Here is a 15,345-nt window from a genome sequence, read left to right on the forward strand (position 1 = left end):
AGAAAATCTTGGATGATGGTGCCAAATATACCAGTAATTTGAGACAACACGTTCCCGAAAGGTAATAGTTGATGGTGCCAAAAAGTAAACCAGCTCTCAACTCGCTACAAATAGCTGCCATGGCCTTTCATTTTACCTTATATTTCTTTGTTAACTTTCATGGAATCCTCTTTGCCTTCCTCCCAAATCTTGGATTTTGATGGAAGTGCTGAGAGGAAAAATGAAGCTAAAAATTACAATGAAGTGATGTCCACCCTTCCAAAAGTTAAAGGCTTGAGGGGGGATGATTATTACCTGTACCAAGGCTTTTGGTACGCTCCCTTCTTCTTGGAAGGACTCATGTCTGTTCAAGAGCACTTCAATCCTCAATCCACTGATATATTTGTCGCCAGTTTTCCAAAAACTGGCACAACTTGGCTTAAGGCCCTCACTTTTGCTATTTTTACACGATCCCGTTTAAGTGGTTCAACAACTAGTTCTTTACTTACCAAGATGCCACATGACTGTGTTCCTTTTTTGAAATATAACCTTGCTCAAAAACCAAGTAATCGGGACTTGGCAATTCCTCTGCTATCTACTCATGTTCCTTACAGTTGTTTACCTAAATCTATCATTTCTTCTAGTTGCAAGATTATTTACATTTGCAGGGACGCAAAGGATGCTTTTGTTTCTTTGTGGTACTTTCTTGCCACGCTGCAAAGGTCGAAAAATGTTGAGCATCTTCCTCTGGAAGAGGCTTTTGAGCTGTTCTGCAATGGAATTGCAAATTTTGGACCATACTGGAACCATGTTTTAGGGTATTGGAGAGCAAGCTTGGAGTTCCCCGAGAAGATACTGTTCTTGACATACGAGGAAATGAAGAAAGACACCGCTGCTCATGTTAAGAAATTAGCTGAGTTCATGGGTTGTTCTTTCACCTTAGAGGAAGAGGAGGGAGGGGAGGTGCAAAAGATAATAAGCATGTGTAGTTTTGAGAAGTTGAGCAACTTGGAGGTGAATAAAAATGGGAAGTGCCTTCGAGACATATCAATTGCTATTCCAAATAGTATATACTTCAGGAAAGGTGAGATAGGCGACTGGGAAAATCACTTGACACCTGAAATGGGAGCACGTCTAGATGACATAATGGAGCAGAAGCTCAAGGGTTCAGGCTTGAAGCTGCCCAGGTGACTGTGCCTGGGCCCCGTTTGCTTATGATTATTGGCTCAGTGGGTTCATTAAAAGCTGTTATCAACATCTCGTGAAACAGCAACCGTGTATCCCAATAAATACCCTCTCTGTTCATCTCTTGTATTTCCTAGCAAGTATTCACATTTTGTGAATCATCCATGTCAATAAGCAATATTCTTTTGTGAATCTGTGTTTGTGACTTTCATTGATTTCCTTGCTTGTTTGTAAGAATTCAAAATGGGATTCATTTTTTCTTTTTATTTAACACAAGTGTATGCATTCCATTAATCAGTTTGATATGAAATAAATTTACTCTAATATATAATATTAGAGTGTTTTCTTCACAGAAATTGCAGTGTGTTTTCTTCACAGCTATACATGTTTTAAAAGAACCGAGACAACCATACATGAGGGAGGAGCAAAGACCAACAGAGACAACCAGCCATTAAGATTGTTGAATTGCAGATCAAATGAACGTAGGCGGCACATCTGCTGAAAGGATCTCGAAATGCCTTGTAATTGGTTAAAATAAAGATCAAGATCTGTACGAGAACTCGTGTTTTCCACTACTAAAATAAGCCCAGTTTCCGGCTTCATGTGCAACAGAGGCACATAGAGAATCTGAAAGCAGTTTTTATGCACTATCAGCAGAATAATTTGATCAGTCAGAATGATTTTCCCCTCTACTAGGCTCAGATCACAATCCTTCTTACTTCAAACAAATCTTTTGGAACCGATATATATGTCGAGGGATGGCTTGATTTATACCGGAGATTTTGTTGGAAAATTAAAGAAGCATGGCTTAATTTGTACCTTGGATGCGCAAATTGATTACAGGGAAAAAATGACAGAAAGTGAGTTGCAGGGAATGAAAAAGGCATTAGTAAACTCAACACCTTTCAGGGCATCGTTCCTTGGTTTGCTCCCTTCTATTTCTTATTTTGTTTTTCCAGCCATTGTCTAATGTTTTTCTAACTCGCAGTCTGGTCTCTGCAGAGAATGAGAAAGCACAAACTCTTTAAGAGAAAATATTCTCCGGCAACGGCATCAAACAGAAAAGTCCGACGTTAACTAAATGAGTTCATGGATCCCTTGTCTGAATATAGAAGTGCAGAAACTAACCTTAACCAAAAACCACCATGCTACCACCTACATCTCAACAAGCAACAAATCAAATGTTTTGTGTTCCGCCAGTAAACAGCGAATGGACACTGCCCCAGCAATAGATCATACAAGTTCTGACCAACCGGTGAAAGATCATCAGGACCCTACCCCATTATAACCAATGAAGCAGACCATACTCCATTGACAATTCATCAAATAGATTTGTGCCGTTCACCACTGCATTTTTAAATAAGATCTATGAACTCAAAAAATATTCACTCAAATATCTCTCTAGAAAACTAACCTTGAACTCTTAACTAGGAGAAAAACGAGGAAAATTAGAGCTTATAACATAGGAAACTCAGCTGAAAACTGAGGTGAAAAAAAGTGAAAGAAATTTTGTAAAATTTTCCAGAAACACTCCTTTATCCCCTTCATAGAGAGGATTTTGAAACAAAAACCATTATATAACTAATTCTAGTAATTATTAAAAATTAATTCTTACCATTATCAATTTTAATTACTTGCTATAAATTGAAATTAAACCTGATATTTAGCTGAAAAAATTGTTTAAATTGGAGAAACTACTCAGACTTTATATTTATTAAAGGTACAAACTAAAGGGTTAAAGAGAAAAAAAAATTATTTAAGGGTCCAAAAAACTATAAACTCATACCCAAATTCAAAATGTATTGGTAAAAAATAATTCTTTGTAGTTTAAGAAATTACAGTAAAATCATACTCGGGACTATCCAAGTCAATTTAACACATGTGACTTAAGCTGAAAGCTCATTTTACTGAAGTTTTTCCTTTTCTAAAAGCTTGTGTTTTTTAAGTTCAATTTTAACTCTTTATATTCTCAATATATAATTAGCAAGAATTTTTTTTTTTCTATGTGAGATTAAGATTTTGAATTTCATAAAAACGATTTTTTAAGATCAATTTCTTATTTTTTTATAATTTATTTTAATCATTTTAATATAAAATGTTAAAGAGATTTGGTTAAAGAATAAATTCTAATAAGAATTTAATCCTAAAAATAAATAGATCTTATTTTTTATTTGATCTCAAATGTATTTATTTTTCATGTTTTAAAACAAATTTTCCAATATATATATATATTGGTTATATATATTGGTTATATATATTGTAAATATTCAAAATATGGCGGTCACCCTTGTTAGCTTGCTATTTATCGAAGTATTATCGCCAAATCCACACAAGCAAGGCAAGCTACACTGCATATTCATACTGTTTTTCCTGTAAAATATTTAAATATTACAAACATGTTTGTTTATATATAAAAAAAATTAATAGCTCGTGTTATGGTTTTCACCAACTAAATAAATTAGTTTTATTTGAATCATATAGAAAAAAAAATAATGATTAAATGAAAAAAATAAATAAAAATAAAACAGCAATAACAATAAATTGAGAAAAAAAACTTCATCCATGAATAAAAAGATGATGTTGTTTAATTTCTAACTAATTAAATATAAAAGAATGAAATAAAATTAGAAAATGGATAAATAAAAATTTGCGTGAGCTAACCTGAGCTAATATGATAAACATGTAATATGGGTATTAAAAGGTGAGCCAGTCCAATTTAACCAAATCCACACAAGCAAGGCAAGCTACACTGCATATTCATACTGTTTTTCCTGTAAAATATTTAAATATTACAAACATGTTTGTTTATATATAAAAAAAAATTAATAGCTCGTGTTATGGTTTTCACCAACTAAATAAATTAGTTTTATTTGAATCATATAGAAAAAAAATAATGATTAAATGAAAAAAATAAATAAAAATAAAACAGCAATAACGATAAATTGAGAAAAAAAAACTTCATCCAAGAATAAAAAGATGATGTTGTTTAATTTCTAACTAATTAAATATAAAAGAATGAAATAAAATTAGAAAATGGATAAAAAAAATTTGCGTGAACTAACCTGAGCTAATATGATAAACATGTAATATGGGTATTAAAGGGTGAGCCAATCCAATTTAACCACCAAACCATGTTCTAAGACATGAAGTCGGGATAATCAGATAGAAAAGTTTTTTGAAGAAAATCTCACAACCATTTATTTATATATATATATATATATATATATATATATATATATATATATATATAAAAACAATGTCAAACGACAATGTTGGAAAAAGAAATAAGCCAAAAAAATATCGGCTCCTATTAACTTTTTAAACTCATGACCTGAATCTATAAAAAATGAAGTGTTGAAGCATGAAATTGAAAGAAAGATTACATAAAAAAATTCAAAATAAGACAAAATAGCAATAAAGAGAATGATGGTTGAAATCGAAATAAATAAATAAATTAGAGGGTGATAAAAAAATTTCAATTTGAAGGTTAAATTGAAAAGAATTAAAACATTAAGAAAATGATTAAAAAAATTAAAAAAAATGAGGACCAAGATAAAAAAAAATAACATTAAAAACTTTAATTGAATGGTGGAATTAAAAACAATAAAAAATTATAAAAAGATCAAAGGAAAAAATCAAGAATCAAAAGAAAAACACCAATACATGATAAATTAGAATTGAAAGATTAAATTGAAAAGAAATAAAACTTTTATAAAAAGATTAGGGATAAAAAAATAAAAATAAAAGAAAGAGAACTGAAACCAAAAAAGCTTAATCAAAGAGGAAAAACTTGCAATTTAAGAGGGTGAGGAGAGATAAAAAAGATTCATCGGTGACAAACCGCTCGACCTCCACCTGCATGCATCGTACCATGAGAAAGAGAAAGTAGTGGTGCTTCCAACAACATGATAGAAAGTCTGATTTTACAGCTAGAGCCATTGCACGCTCTGCTTAAAAATGCGTGAGCACCTCCCTCTCGCGGACAGCTTTTTTAATATTAATATTGTTTATCTTTTGTTAAAAAATTATAATGCCCTCAACAAAAAATAATAAAGAAAAACAACATGAAAAGATAAGAATACCTTGAAACTAAAGTTTTTTTTTTTTTTTACTTCAAGGATATTTAAGTAAGTTTATTGTACGTGATCATAATATTCTCAACAAAACAATAAATAACATAAAAACGAACTTGAAAAACAAAAAAATCCCTTGGCCGAAGGCAATATTTTTTTACTCCAAGGACATTTAAGTAATCTCATTGCACATTTAAAAGCAAAAAACCAAAACTGTCCCTAGATGCTACTAGGTAATGTTAGACCCATAATTAAATCTGCTTCCATTGTATTTCAATTTTGGCGAATTAAGCTTTCCTTTTAACATGGGCTGATGATTCATGATCAGGAACTTGTCTGCTGTGACAAGAGTCTTGGGGAAGCTGCCTTTTGTATCATTGTCGGAGGTGCAATCTAGCAAACCTAGGATTTGATAACAAAGATTTGGCAGGGAGTCTTGGTAACATTTCTACAAAAGATTATGCAATCAAGCACTACATATGGAATCATGGCTTGCATCACTCTCTCTGTATAATAAACTCTTTGATAATGGTCGTGTGATGAGATGTTCATGACACTCTTTTATCCCTCAACGGTGGTATAGTTTAGCTTTCACCCAAAACATTTTTCCCTGCTAGTGTCGCCTCGGGAAACATCCGATTGCAATACATAATAAAACCTTGAAGAGAGCATACAGATAGATGTGTCATGCACAAAGAAATACAATTTGATTCTGCTTTCATTACTGTATACAAAGCGTCTCGCGTCTCGGCCTAGGTCATACAAAAAGAATGATATGGAATATGGGTAAAAGGAAAGAAAAGAAAGTGGGGAAGTCTGGAAAAGGTAAATCCGTCCAAGGCAGGCTTGCAGTCAGTTCCCTGGTGTCCTACGACAAGCTAAAACCATCTGTGTACAAAAGAGACTTGACCTGAAAGAAAAAAAGGCTGTACAAAGCTTTGCATTTCTGGTACTTTCCATCATGCTCTACATGATTCAATCACATTGCTCGCATCTACATGAGTAACCAGAAAAGCAAGTATTTCATCGGATTCTACATGATTCGATCACTTCGCTCACAGCTTTATGAGTCTCTGGTGATATCATGTTTAATGTCAAGTGAAATGCCTGGAGAAAGCAAAATGTATAATTTATTAGAGAGAAATAATAGCCTACTTCTTTGTTTTCACTCCTGCATGTACATGTCACAGCGTGCTAGCTAGCTACAATGCAAGGAACGTAGTGATTATTTTACCAAAATGCTCCCTGATCCATTTTTTATATAATGCAATGCTTGTTTTAAAAAAAAAAGAAGCAAAGAATGTTGATGCAGGGAGGACATGGATTTCAAAGTTGCAACTAATCTCATGCCTTGATGTACCCTAGGACAAAAAAGAAAAGAACAAAACATACCACAAATCTCTCCAACACAGGAACAAGGATAGCCAGGTTGTGATTCGGGAGGCAATCAGCAATGGAATCATGTATGCTCTTGCTGTCATTGAACAAGGACAATTTGAGAAACATCGGACCAAAAAGCATGTGCAAGAACAAAAGAATGGAGCACAGCAAACCTTTCAGTTGATAGGAATGCAAGTAGCAGTGCTGAATAAGCTTCAACAATCATCTTCTCTGCTTCCTTCTCTCCTTGTAATACAGCTGCCTCATCATTCTGTACAATTCCCAATAACATTAAAATTTTGGAAACATAAATTACAATTCAATTTATTCAAATTGAATATTACAGTATTAGGAAAATGAACAAGAATAAACATTCAATATTACTCTATTATTTGCATGCATCTCCACATACATGTGTAAACAAATTGCATTTAATAAAATTCCTAGAAATTAAGCAGGTTGCTCACCCAAGACACGATGTTTCCTTCTCCAGCTGCATCACCTGCACCTTGGTTGGCTAGAAAGATGGAGCACAGTAGTGGAATTACATCCTTGCGACTCTCATCTTCTGACCCTTCTGAGCTTGACAGCGAAATACTTGTTGCAGCAAGCCTTGATCTGCAATCAACTTTAACCATAAATTTTGGTAGGCAATAAACATCACAATTACTTTTTCCACCAGAAAATTATGAATATATAAAGAAACATGAACCATATGCCTCCGATACGATCAAAAGAAGGGAACCCTAATGAGCAGACTGCTACTTAATTGAGAGATCTAATCATCAAAAAGATATCCAAGTGGGGTTAAGCCAGTCCATAAAATGAAGGGCAATTGCTAAAATTCATCAAATGCAAATCTGAATAGAGATTATTGGAGTGTTCAAAATAAGAACATCTTCTCATCTAACATGAAAAATAAAGAATTGGAAATTTCACAGAAATTTGAATGTAATCAGTCAATAGCACAAGGAATCTAGGTAACACAAGGAGAAAGTTGGTTTGAGGAATTGTTGCTTAAATACAAGCACAAGTGACACTTCCAAAGGATGGTCAGAAAGCAACACCAATACAAGTTCAATCCAATACATGCAGTAGCCATCTAAAATCAAATTTTCAGAAATTCCTAGGATGTATATATCTACTCGTATCATACTTACAAAGATAATAGTTAACATGAAGGAAAGCTTCAGCAGGTTTAAAGCAACACAGCAAGGATAATAAATCAAGTTTCAATAGGTTAAATTCATAATAGCAATAAAGAACAAGAAGCATTTCACTGTGCCATCCACCAATTGCAAGTAAACAATATATGCATTAGAGCAGTGATTATAGGGCAAGTAAAATTGACCTGTTATCCCCGTCCTTTTCTACCAAGTTCACAAGTAGGCCCAATATAGCAACAAGCAAATCCAACTCTTGATCAGTAAGATGAATATCATTCTGATTTTCTAGTGGAATGCTTGAACTGTCCTCTTGCATCTCACCAAAGAAAGATATAGATGAACTGAACAAAGGGAAGTGGCCGGCAATCAATGAAGACATAGTCTCCAGTCCTCCACAAGCAGCAATTTGTTGACAGCCAATAGGATTGTCATTTGTTAAATTCATTAGAACCTGCCAAGAAAAGATTCTGACTACAACGGCAAAAAAAGGGCATATGCAGCAACCTTCTCTTACTTTGACAGAAGAAAAGAAGGAATGGAACATGGAAGAAATTCCTCAAAATGGTTCAGAGGAATACCTTGATAGCAGTGAGAAGACAGTCTGCCAAAAGGCTGGAATGTTCTTCATCAGGAACATTGCAATAAGAGCTTTTCTGTGAATCATGATGTTCCCTGTTACTTGATTTGTGTAGGCCATTTCCACCATTACTTGATTCTTCCTGACTCACTAGCTTATATTGACACCCATTTTCAACTTCTTTGGGGGTTACCCTACCATTATGAGTTCGAGAGATTTTTCGTTTCCCAGATAGCAAGTCCCACTTCGAGGGCTGAAAATCATCTTCATCAAATGCATAAGGATCTTGGCTATCATCTAACAAGTCACTGCAGGCATCTTTTGTACAATTAGTTTTTTCAACAAGACCAAATTTGGTCCTTGACCTATTACTATCATAACTCCTTAATGTCTCACTACATGAACTGGGCATGGAAGGGACTCTCATCTTCAGTTGACAAGTATTTTTCATAAATCGTGTGGCAGTTTCAGAACTGGAGGCAGAAAGACTCAACCGAGCAATGGAATTCTGAGATACATTTAAGCGTTTCCCAGAGGAGGTCCTCTCTTCATTGCAGCAATCTGTAGAAGAACTGATACAAATAACCCCATTGCTGTCTACTGCTAATACAATTAAAGATGCATCATTAGTAAGAGAGATAGAGAAAGAGGAGCAGCTGCCAAACAGAAACACTACAGTGATATTAGGCTACCACACACCTCTGTCATCGTCAATCAAGGCCAAATCAGAAGCATTATCACTCCTTTCAGAAAGACTACAATGGTTTCCATCAATGGAAGCAGCAGGAGAACTCTTAAGTAGATGAAGACCTAAAAAACAATGCCATCAATCATCAGAAAACATGCCAGACAAAAGAACTCTAGTTAAGAACCGGAAACAGACAGAGCAAGAAAGCACTGTTACTGGATAGAATTTTTATGATGCTTATTATGATTTTAGTAAAAGATAGCCGATGCCCATGAGAATCTGAGTTCCCCCTCATTCCAAGCAGATGAGTCTGTATTAAAGAAGAAAATAATGAACATTAAAATCCAATAACTCACTTCAAATGGCATTTTAAATCCCAATAACTAAGTAGAGGAAGAATAAACAGGAGAAGAATAACATAACAAAATCGCGTTTGATTGCACCTGATTATCGGTACTCAAAAATGTAGCATTTTCCATAATTTTCAAGCATTTCAGAAGCAGCACCAGGCTCAAGTGACGCATGTCATCTTTTGTATCCTGAATGGAAGATGAATTATGTTTTGTCCACCTCTGCAAATAAATTTGTGTTCAATAGTTACCATCTCCAAACAATCACTAATTAGAATGTCAAAGACAGAAATGGACTGAGAAGGCATGAATTTATTATCAGGGATGATGACTCAATTTAGAATAAGTAAATCACAAGAAGACTTCCATATACAAAACAGATGCATGTCATCTTTTGCATCCTGAATGGAAGGTGATTTATGTTCTGTCCACCTCTGCAAATAAATTTGTGTTCAATAGTTACCAACTCCAATCAATCATTCACTCTTTAGAATGTCAAAGACAGAAATGGATCGAGATAGGAATGAATTTATTATCAGGTATAATGACTCAATTTAGAATATGTAAATCACAAGAAGACTTCCATATACAAAAGAAACTGTACTGATAAGCAAGTTAATGTGCCACCATTGGTTTAGGATATGCTTTAGATCTTATAAGGTGAAAGTAAAACACAGGGAAATGCATGCATGCACACCACTAATCTTTGATTCTGGCGAGAACAGTGATGACTATAGAATTACATTCCAAGATGAAGAAATTAATAACAGAGCAGTGCTATAATGCTAAATGTGAGAACCAGAGATTAATAAGCAATGCTGAAAATTTTATCATGCATAAGATGAGAAAAGCATATGACAGATTTTTCCCACAATTGAATACATTAATTGAGCACAGATTTCCCAGTTGCAAACTGTTCCTCATTTCTCAAATGATTAACTAGAATAAGAGTTGCACTTAAACTTTAAAGCAACATATAAGCTCTTGATTTTTTGTGAATTGCTGAAAGATGAAACAAACATACAAGCTCACACCTCTATAACAGAGTGACAGTTCATGGTGACCTCAAAGACAGCATCAAGTCCTCCATGCTCTCGTAACTTTTCCTTAAAGCCCCCCCCTGTCTTCCTTACCATGCCAGATGTATCTGAATGAATGCAACCCACACAGTGAAATAAATAAGCAATCAGAAAAGGAGAGAGAGAGTGTGTGTGCACGCATGCATGATCATGCATGCAAGGTTCTATTGCTTAGAGAAAGACTTGCACATATGGCACTGCATATACATATGATTATGGGTTTTGCTAACTTGTCTGTATTTGAGCAAGTTAGCATTGTGCCCATTTTTCTATGATAAAAATATTACGAGTGCCTTTTATATTTAAATTAAAATGTGGGTAGAATTGTAATTTCATAGGGTGTTTCTTATTCCTTCTCCATCCTTGCTTTAGAAATTTTTGCAGTAAAAAGAAAAAAAATTAATTTCACCTCCCAATCACTTCCTTATCTAGAACAAAGGAGCAAATCTCTCCCTAATAACAAGTGCTTGTTTCCCACTAGAGATTCCAAACTCTTTTTAGTTTTCATTATGTTTCTTATTTCATGAATTCCTAGAGAGAGATTGAGATAAAAAGATTATCCAATGATCAAACAAAATGCTGCCGTCTAATGAATCATGCTTAAAAAGACTTGCTTGTTTCTTCCATAAAATGGAATCTGTTTATGTACAAGATGAGTAATTATCAAACACTGATAATGGGCTTCCGAAACCATTTTCTTTACAAAGACACTATCATCCAGATATGAATGAGCTGCTGCATACAATTTTAATAGAATTTAGGTTTCAAACGAAAGAGATAAAGATTTGATAGATTAGCCAACTAGCTCACAAAAACACAAAAGCCTCAGCAACATTAATTTAAAACATAGACATGTACTCCAGAAAGAGAATTGGGCATTTCCACCTATCTGAGATTACATTTGTACCCTCAATTAATTTTTCAATACAAAATGCACTCAAGGGGTATTTTTGTTATGGAAAAATGGGCAGAATGCTAACTTGCTCTAGTTAAGATCATGCAAAACAATCACTAAGCATTTGAAAAATAGCATCCCAAATCCTCAACCAACTTATCATGCAATTCTTGAAGATGGCCTGCATTCTTCTTGTTCCATGATATAAAAAAAAAATCATAAATTTCAATAGAAAATGTCCATATAGAATAATTAAGTTAAAGAAGTCTGTAATAAACAGCAATATGCAAAACTCTTTGTGCCTAGATCATTTTTAACTCAAGTAATTAATAAATATCTAAAAACAAAACTACACCAGCATGTAATCAAACAAAAATAGACACCACTGAAACTTGCAAATAAAAATGCCAAAGAAATTATAAAGACATGCTGTTCATTACATAATGGTGTATTTTAGATCTATTTCAAGAAGATAAGTCAGAAGAACGAAGCAGAAGTAATGAAAAGCTAGTGTAAAAGCATTTGCATCAACAATATCAGCTTTATAATAAATGGTATCCAGGAATTTATTCATAGTTCTGATTAACAAAACCACTATTCATCCTTTGATAAAAATAAACCATAAGGAAACTAATAAATGGCGGGCTGCATATGGAAAGTATGCAACAGAAATGAAAAACTAACACTTCATTATCGACAAAATTGGAAGATATGATATCAAGCATACCTTCAAAAGATATCTTAGATAAACAAGCTTTCTCCATGGACAACAATGCAATCCATTTTGGAGTCAATTCTGGCCTCTCCGTTCTACTATCATCACCGGAATGTGACTTCATGTCCTTGCAATTAACAAGAATTTCCTGAACTTTGGCAGCAATGGCAGTAGAGCTAGAATCTGCCAGCTTACTTGTATCTCGTAAGATGTCAGAATCCTTGCGTAATGCTAAAAGCTTACTGCCTATATTTCGAGTCTTATCTTCAGTGGCAGTAGAAATGATGGGTTTTAACAATTTAATAAGAAAACGAATGCAAGTTGGTGACTCTAAAATGTGTTCATCTTGACCCTGAAACAGTGAAATTAAAGCTGTCAAAACTATTCTGATGGGTGACAATATACATGGAGAAAATGAGTTCCAGCCTTGAGAATCAAATAAACAAACAAGAAATAACCAACTACAAGCAGCAGCATGTGATTTGAGAGCATTACAACGTTTGAAAACTGAAACTGAAGAGTTGTGCTTGTACAAACATAGAACTCCATGTGAACTTAATTATCAGTAAAGTTACAGATTCTACTTGCTATTATTATGTCTCTCAAAATAACTGATGTCAGTCATTGCCTTTTATCCATGCCCAGACAACAAAAGACAACACAACCGTATCTAAGAACTCAGAGGGAGGTAATGCTGAATTCCCAATTGCCTTTGTATAGATTTCAGAGGTTCGTTTTGAGGTTTTCAACAAAACATGTACATGCACAAGAGAGTGCAGAAAGAAAAGGTATAAAACATAAAGAACTTACATCACTCGTCAAAACATAGAAGAGTGCAGCAGCAGCCAGATTGCTTGTTGAGTCATCAAAGCTGAGGCCCAGAATAGCATCAATTATTGTCTTGGCCATCCTGAAAGCACAAAACTTTAGAATTTTAACATGCAACAGAAATAAGACATGAAACTTGAGGCCGGTAAAATGAGAATAGTAAATACATGATAGCAGACCAACAAAGGAGTGATTTTGTGTGCATAAACCAAAACATCTAACAGGAGAACCCAACATGCTGTTTTTCATTCACCAAATGGTATAGGGAGTAATAAGTAGAATTCATAACTTTCACTTCTCAGAGATCTTCCTACTTTTGGATATGCATACTGAACTCCCATATTAAATTTAATTTTAAAATATTCCGCTCATTCCTTGATTAGGTACTTCAAAGCTTAAACAGAAAACCCATAAACCATTACAAAAACCAACAAATGACATAAATTCCATACGCATAGTAAAACAAAGTACCAAATTCCGAAACCAAAGCAAGATCACCCACGAAACAACCCATCTCTTTAATTTCAAGAACTTTAAACAGTCCAACAACTACACTCAAAATCAAACAGAACACTCTCCAAGAAGCCATAAGAAGATCAGGAATTTCAAAACTCAACAAGAAATTCTACAAAACACCCATGTAAAAGAAACAAAAAAATAATTCAAGAACTCACGATACCCTTTAAACTACACTAGAAAAATTCAAAACGAAGACTCGAGAACCCATCAACCGAAAACAACTCTTTGAAATGCCAATAACCTCTCCCCATCAAAAACCTTCCAAAACAATCCCAAAAATTTCTAACGCAACAACCCTCAATTCAGTCTTTCTAAATTCAAACCCAGCCTTTCAAGAACTCAAAAGGTCCCGACAATTTCTAAAGCAATAACCATCAATTCAATCTTTCTAAATTCAAATCCGCCTTTTTTTCTAAATTCAAGAACTCACAGAATCCCCAAGACCATTACAAAAATTAAAAAACACGAAATAATTCCAAATTCAATCTTTAAACATCACAAAACAAAACCCACATACCCTTGAGCCCTCAAAAGCCGTCTCTGTTGTTGAGTCCCACAAATCCCTAACAAAGACAACAAACTAGCTCTCTTAATTCTCAAAGGCTGTCCTTTCTTTAACCCATCAAGTGCAAAATTAACCTCGTCAACATGCTCCATCATTTCCCCAAATTCTTGAGCCTCCATTAACGTCGTCGAGCTAGTCAAAAGATTAGAATTCCCAATACCGTTTCTCTCAGATTTTGACTTACTACGCCTCGGCTTCTTCGATTTTCTTGGGACGACGCCGTTAGGGATGGGATTGTCGTCGAAATTGTAGGGATCGAGATCGAGAGAATAAGAGGTGGATTCTTGAGAAGAGAAAGGGAAGTTATGGCTGAAGAAATCTTGATTAGATTGGGTAGTTTCTTGAGAGAGAGAAAAGGAGTCGCTGAAGGAGTAATTATGGTCAGCTACGTCGTCGTCTAATGAATCTGAATAGGTACTCGTTAGGCTTCCTCCGTCTCTGTTTCGCCGACCGTACGTTCTCACGATCATGCTTTTTTGAATTTCCCGTTTGCTTAACTCAGGTGAGGAGGGGGAGGGGGAGAGAGGAGGGTAAGTTTGGCATAGAGATGGAAAGACGAGGGCTTTTCGGGGGAAAATTTTGAATTTCACTTTCTTTCTGCTGGGGTTGCGAGCTCGAGAAACGAGAAAGGAGGGGGGGGGGGGGTTAGGGCAATCAGACAGACGGAGAGAGGGTCGTTAGTTGATTATCCAGCAGCAAGATCTAGAAATATAGTCTATAGTTTAAAGTTTGTTTTAGTCCCTAGAGATTCAGTGATGTTTCAATTTGAATCATGTAGTTTAATGTTTATTATTTCAAAAAGATCACAACAGTACATTTGCGTGGGAGAACATAATCACAGCGAAGTTGGGCATGGGGGACAGATGGGGATATGGCATTAAGCCTTCTCACAGTCCGATTATGTAGCATTTTTGTGTATATAAATTATTTTTGTTGGATTAATGAATAATTTTGAAATAGATTTACTATTGAATTGAATTCTATGTATGTGAGTGTTTGACAAAATAACAAAAGAACCTTCACGGCTCAAAACTTAGCTGTTGAAATTGGGTCAACCAAGTCTAGTGTTATTAGTACGTGTTTGGTATTGTGGTGAAGGGTTTTTTTAAATGTTTATTTGTTTGAAAATACATCAAAATAATTTATTTTTTTAGATTTTTTTTACTTTAACACATCAAAATTATCAAAAAACACTAAAGAAAATATTAATTTAATGTTTTTTCAAGGTCACATACTTTTAAAAATCACTCAAAAGTGGAAGCTACTGCATTCTCAAACGTGGACTAAATGCCTAGTCAAACAGTTTGAGCAAAGAAAGAAACTCAACCAAACAAAGGGGGGAGGAG

The 15,345-nt window shown here is 34.5% G+C and overlaps 2 protein-coding genes across 4 annotated transcripts in view; one reads left to right on the forward strand and one right to left on the reverse strand.

Moving 5' to 3' along the window:
- LOC7485446 (flavonol sulfotransferase-like) overlaps positions 1-1,572 on the forward strand; it is a 67,788-nt gene extending 66,216 nt beyond the window's left edge. Inside the window, exon 2 of one of the 2 annotated variants that reach the window (XM_052445644.1) lies at positions 1,518-1,572. In XM_052445644.1, coding sequence (XP_052301604.1) covers positions 1,518-1,557 — 40 coding nt within the window. In that variant the 3' untranslated portion in view covers positions 1,558-1,572. Of the gene's footprint in view, positions 1-1,143; positions 1,357-1,517 lie in introns of those variants that run through there. The other variant, XM_052445650.1, reaches the window with a different exon arrangement.
- Positions 1,573-5,925: 4,353 nt separating this feature from the next.
- LOC18102992 (wings apart-like protein 2) lies at positions 5,926-14,654 on the reverse strand. 2 transcript variants are annotated; one of them, XM_024581129.2, is made up of 13 exons: positions 13,952-14,654; positions 12,898-12,997; positions 12,100-12,439; positions 10,433-10,545; positions 9,492-9,620; positions 9,265-9,358; positions 9,060-9,170; positions 8,362-8,960; positions 7,969-8,234; positions 7,085-7,235; positions 6,791-6,888; positions 6,630-6,711; positions 5,926-6,344 (listed from the first exon to the last, which is right to left on the reverse strand). In XM_024581129.2, exons 1-13 carry the CDS (start codon positions 14,467-14,469, stop codon positions 6,261-6,263), a joined length of 2,685 nt encoding a protein of 894 aa, XP_024436897.1. In that variant the 5' UTR covers positions 14,470-14,654; the 3' UTR covers positions 5,926-6,260. The 2 variants fall into 2 exon arrangements, with proteins under 2 accessions (XP_024436897.1, XP_024436896.1); XM_024581128.2 differs by having other exon boundaries at positions 8,362-8,963.
- Positions 14,655-15,345: the final 691 nt, after the last annotated feature.

Source organism: Populus trichocarpa, chromosome 11 (genome assembly GCF_000002775.5).
Source record: "Populus trichocarpa isolate Nisqually-1 chromosome 11, P.trichocarpa_v4.1, whole genome shotgun sequence".
Lineage (NCBI taxonomy): Eukaryota > Viridiplantae > Streptophyta > Magnoliopsida > Malpighiales > Salicaceae > Populus > Populus trichocarpa.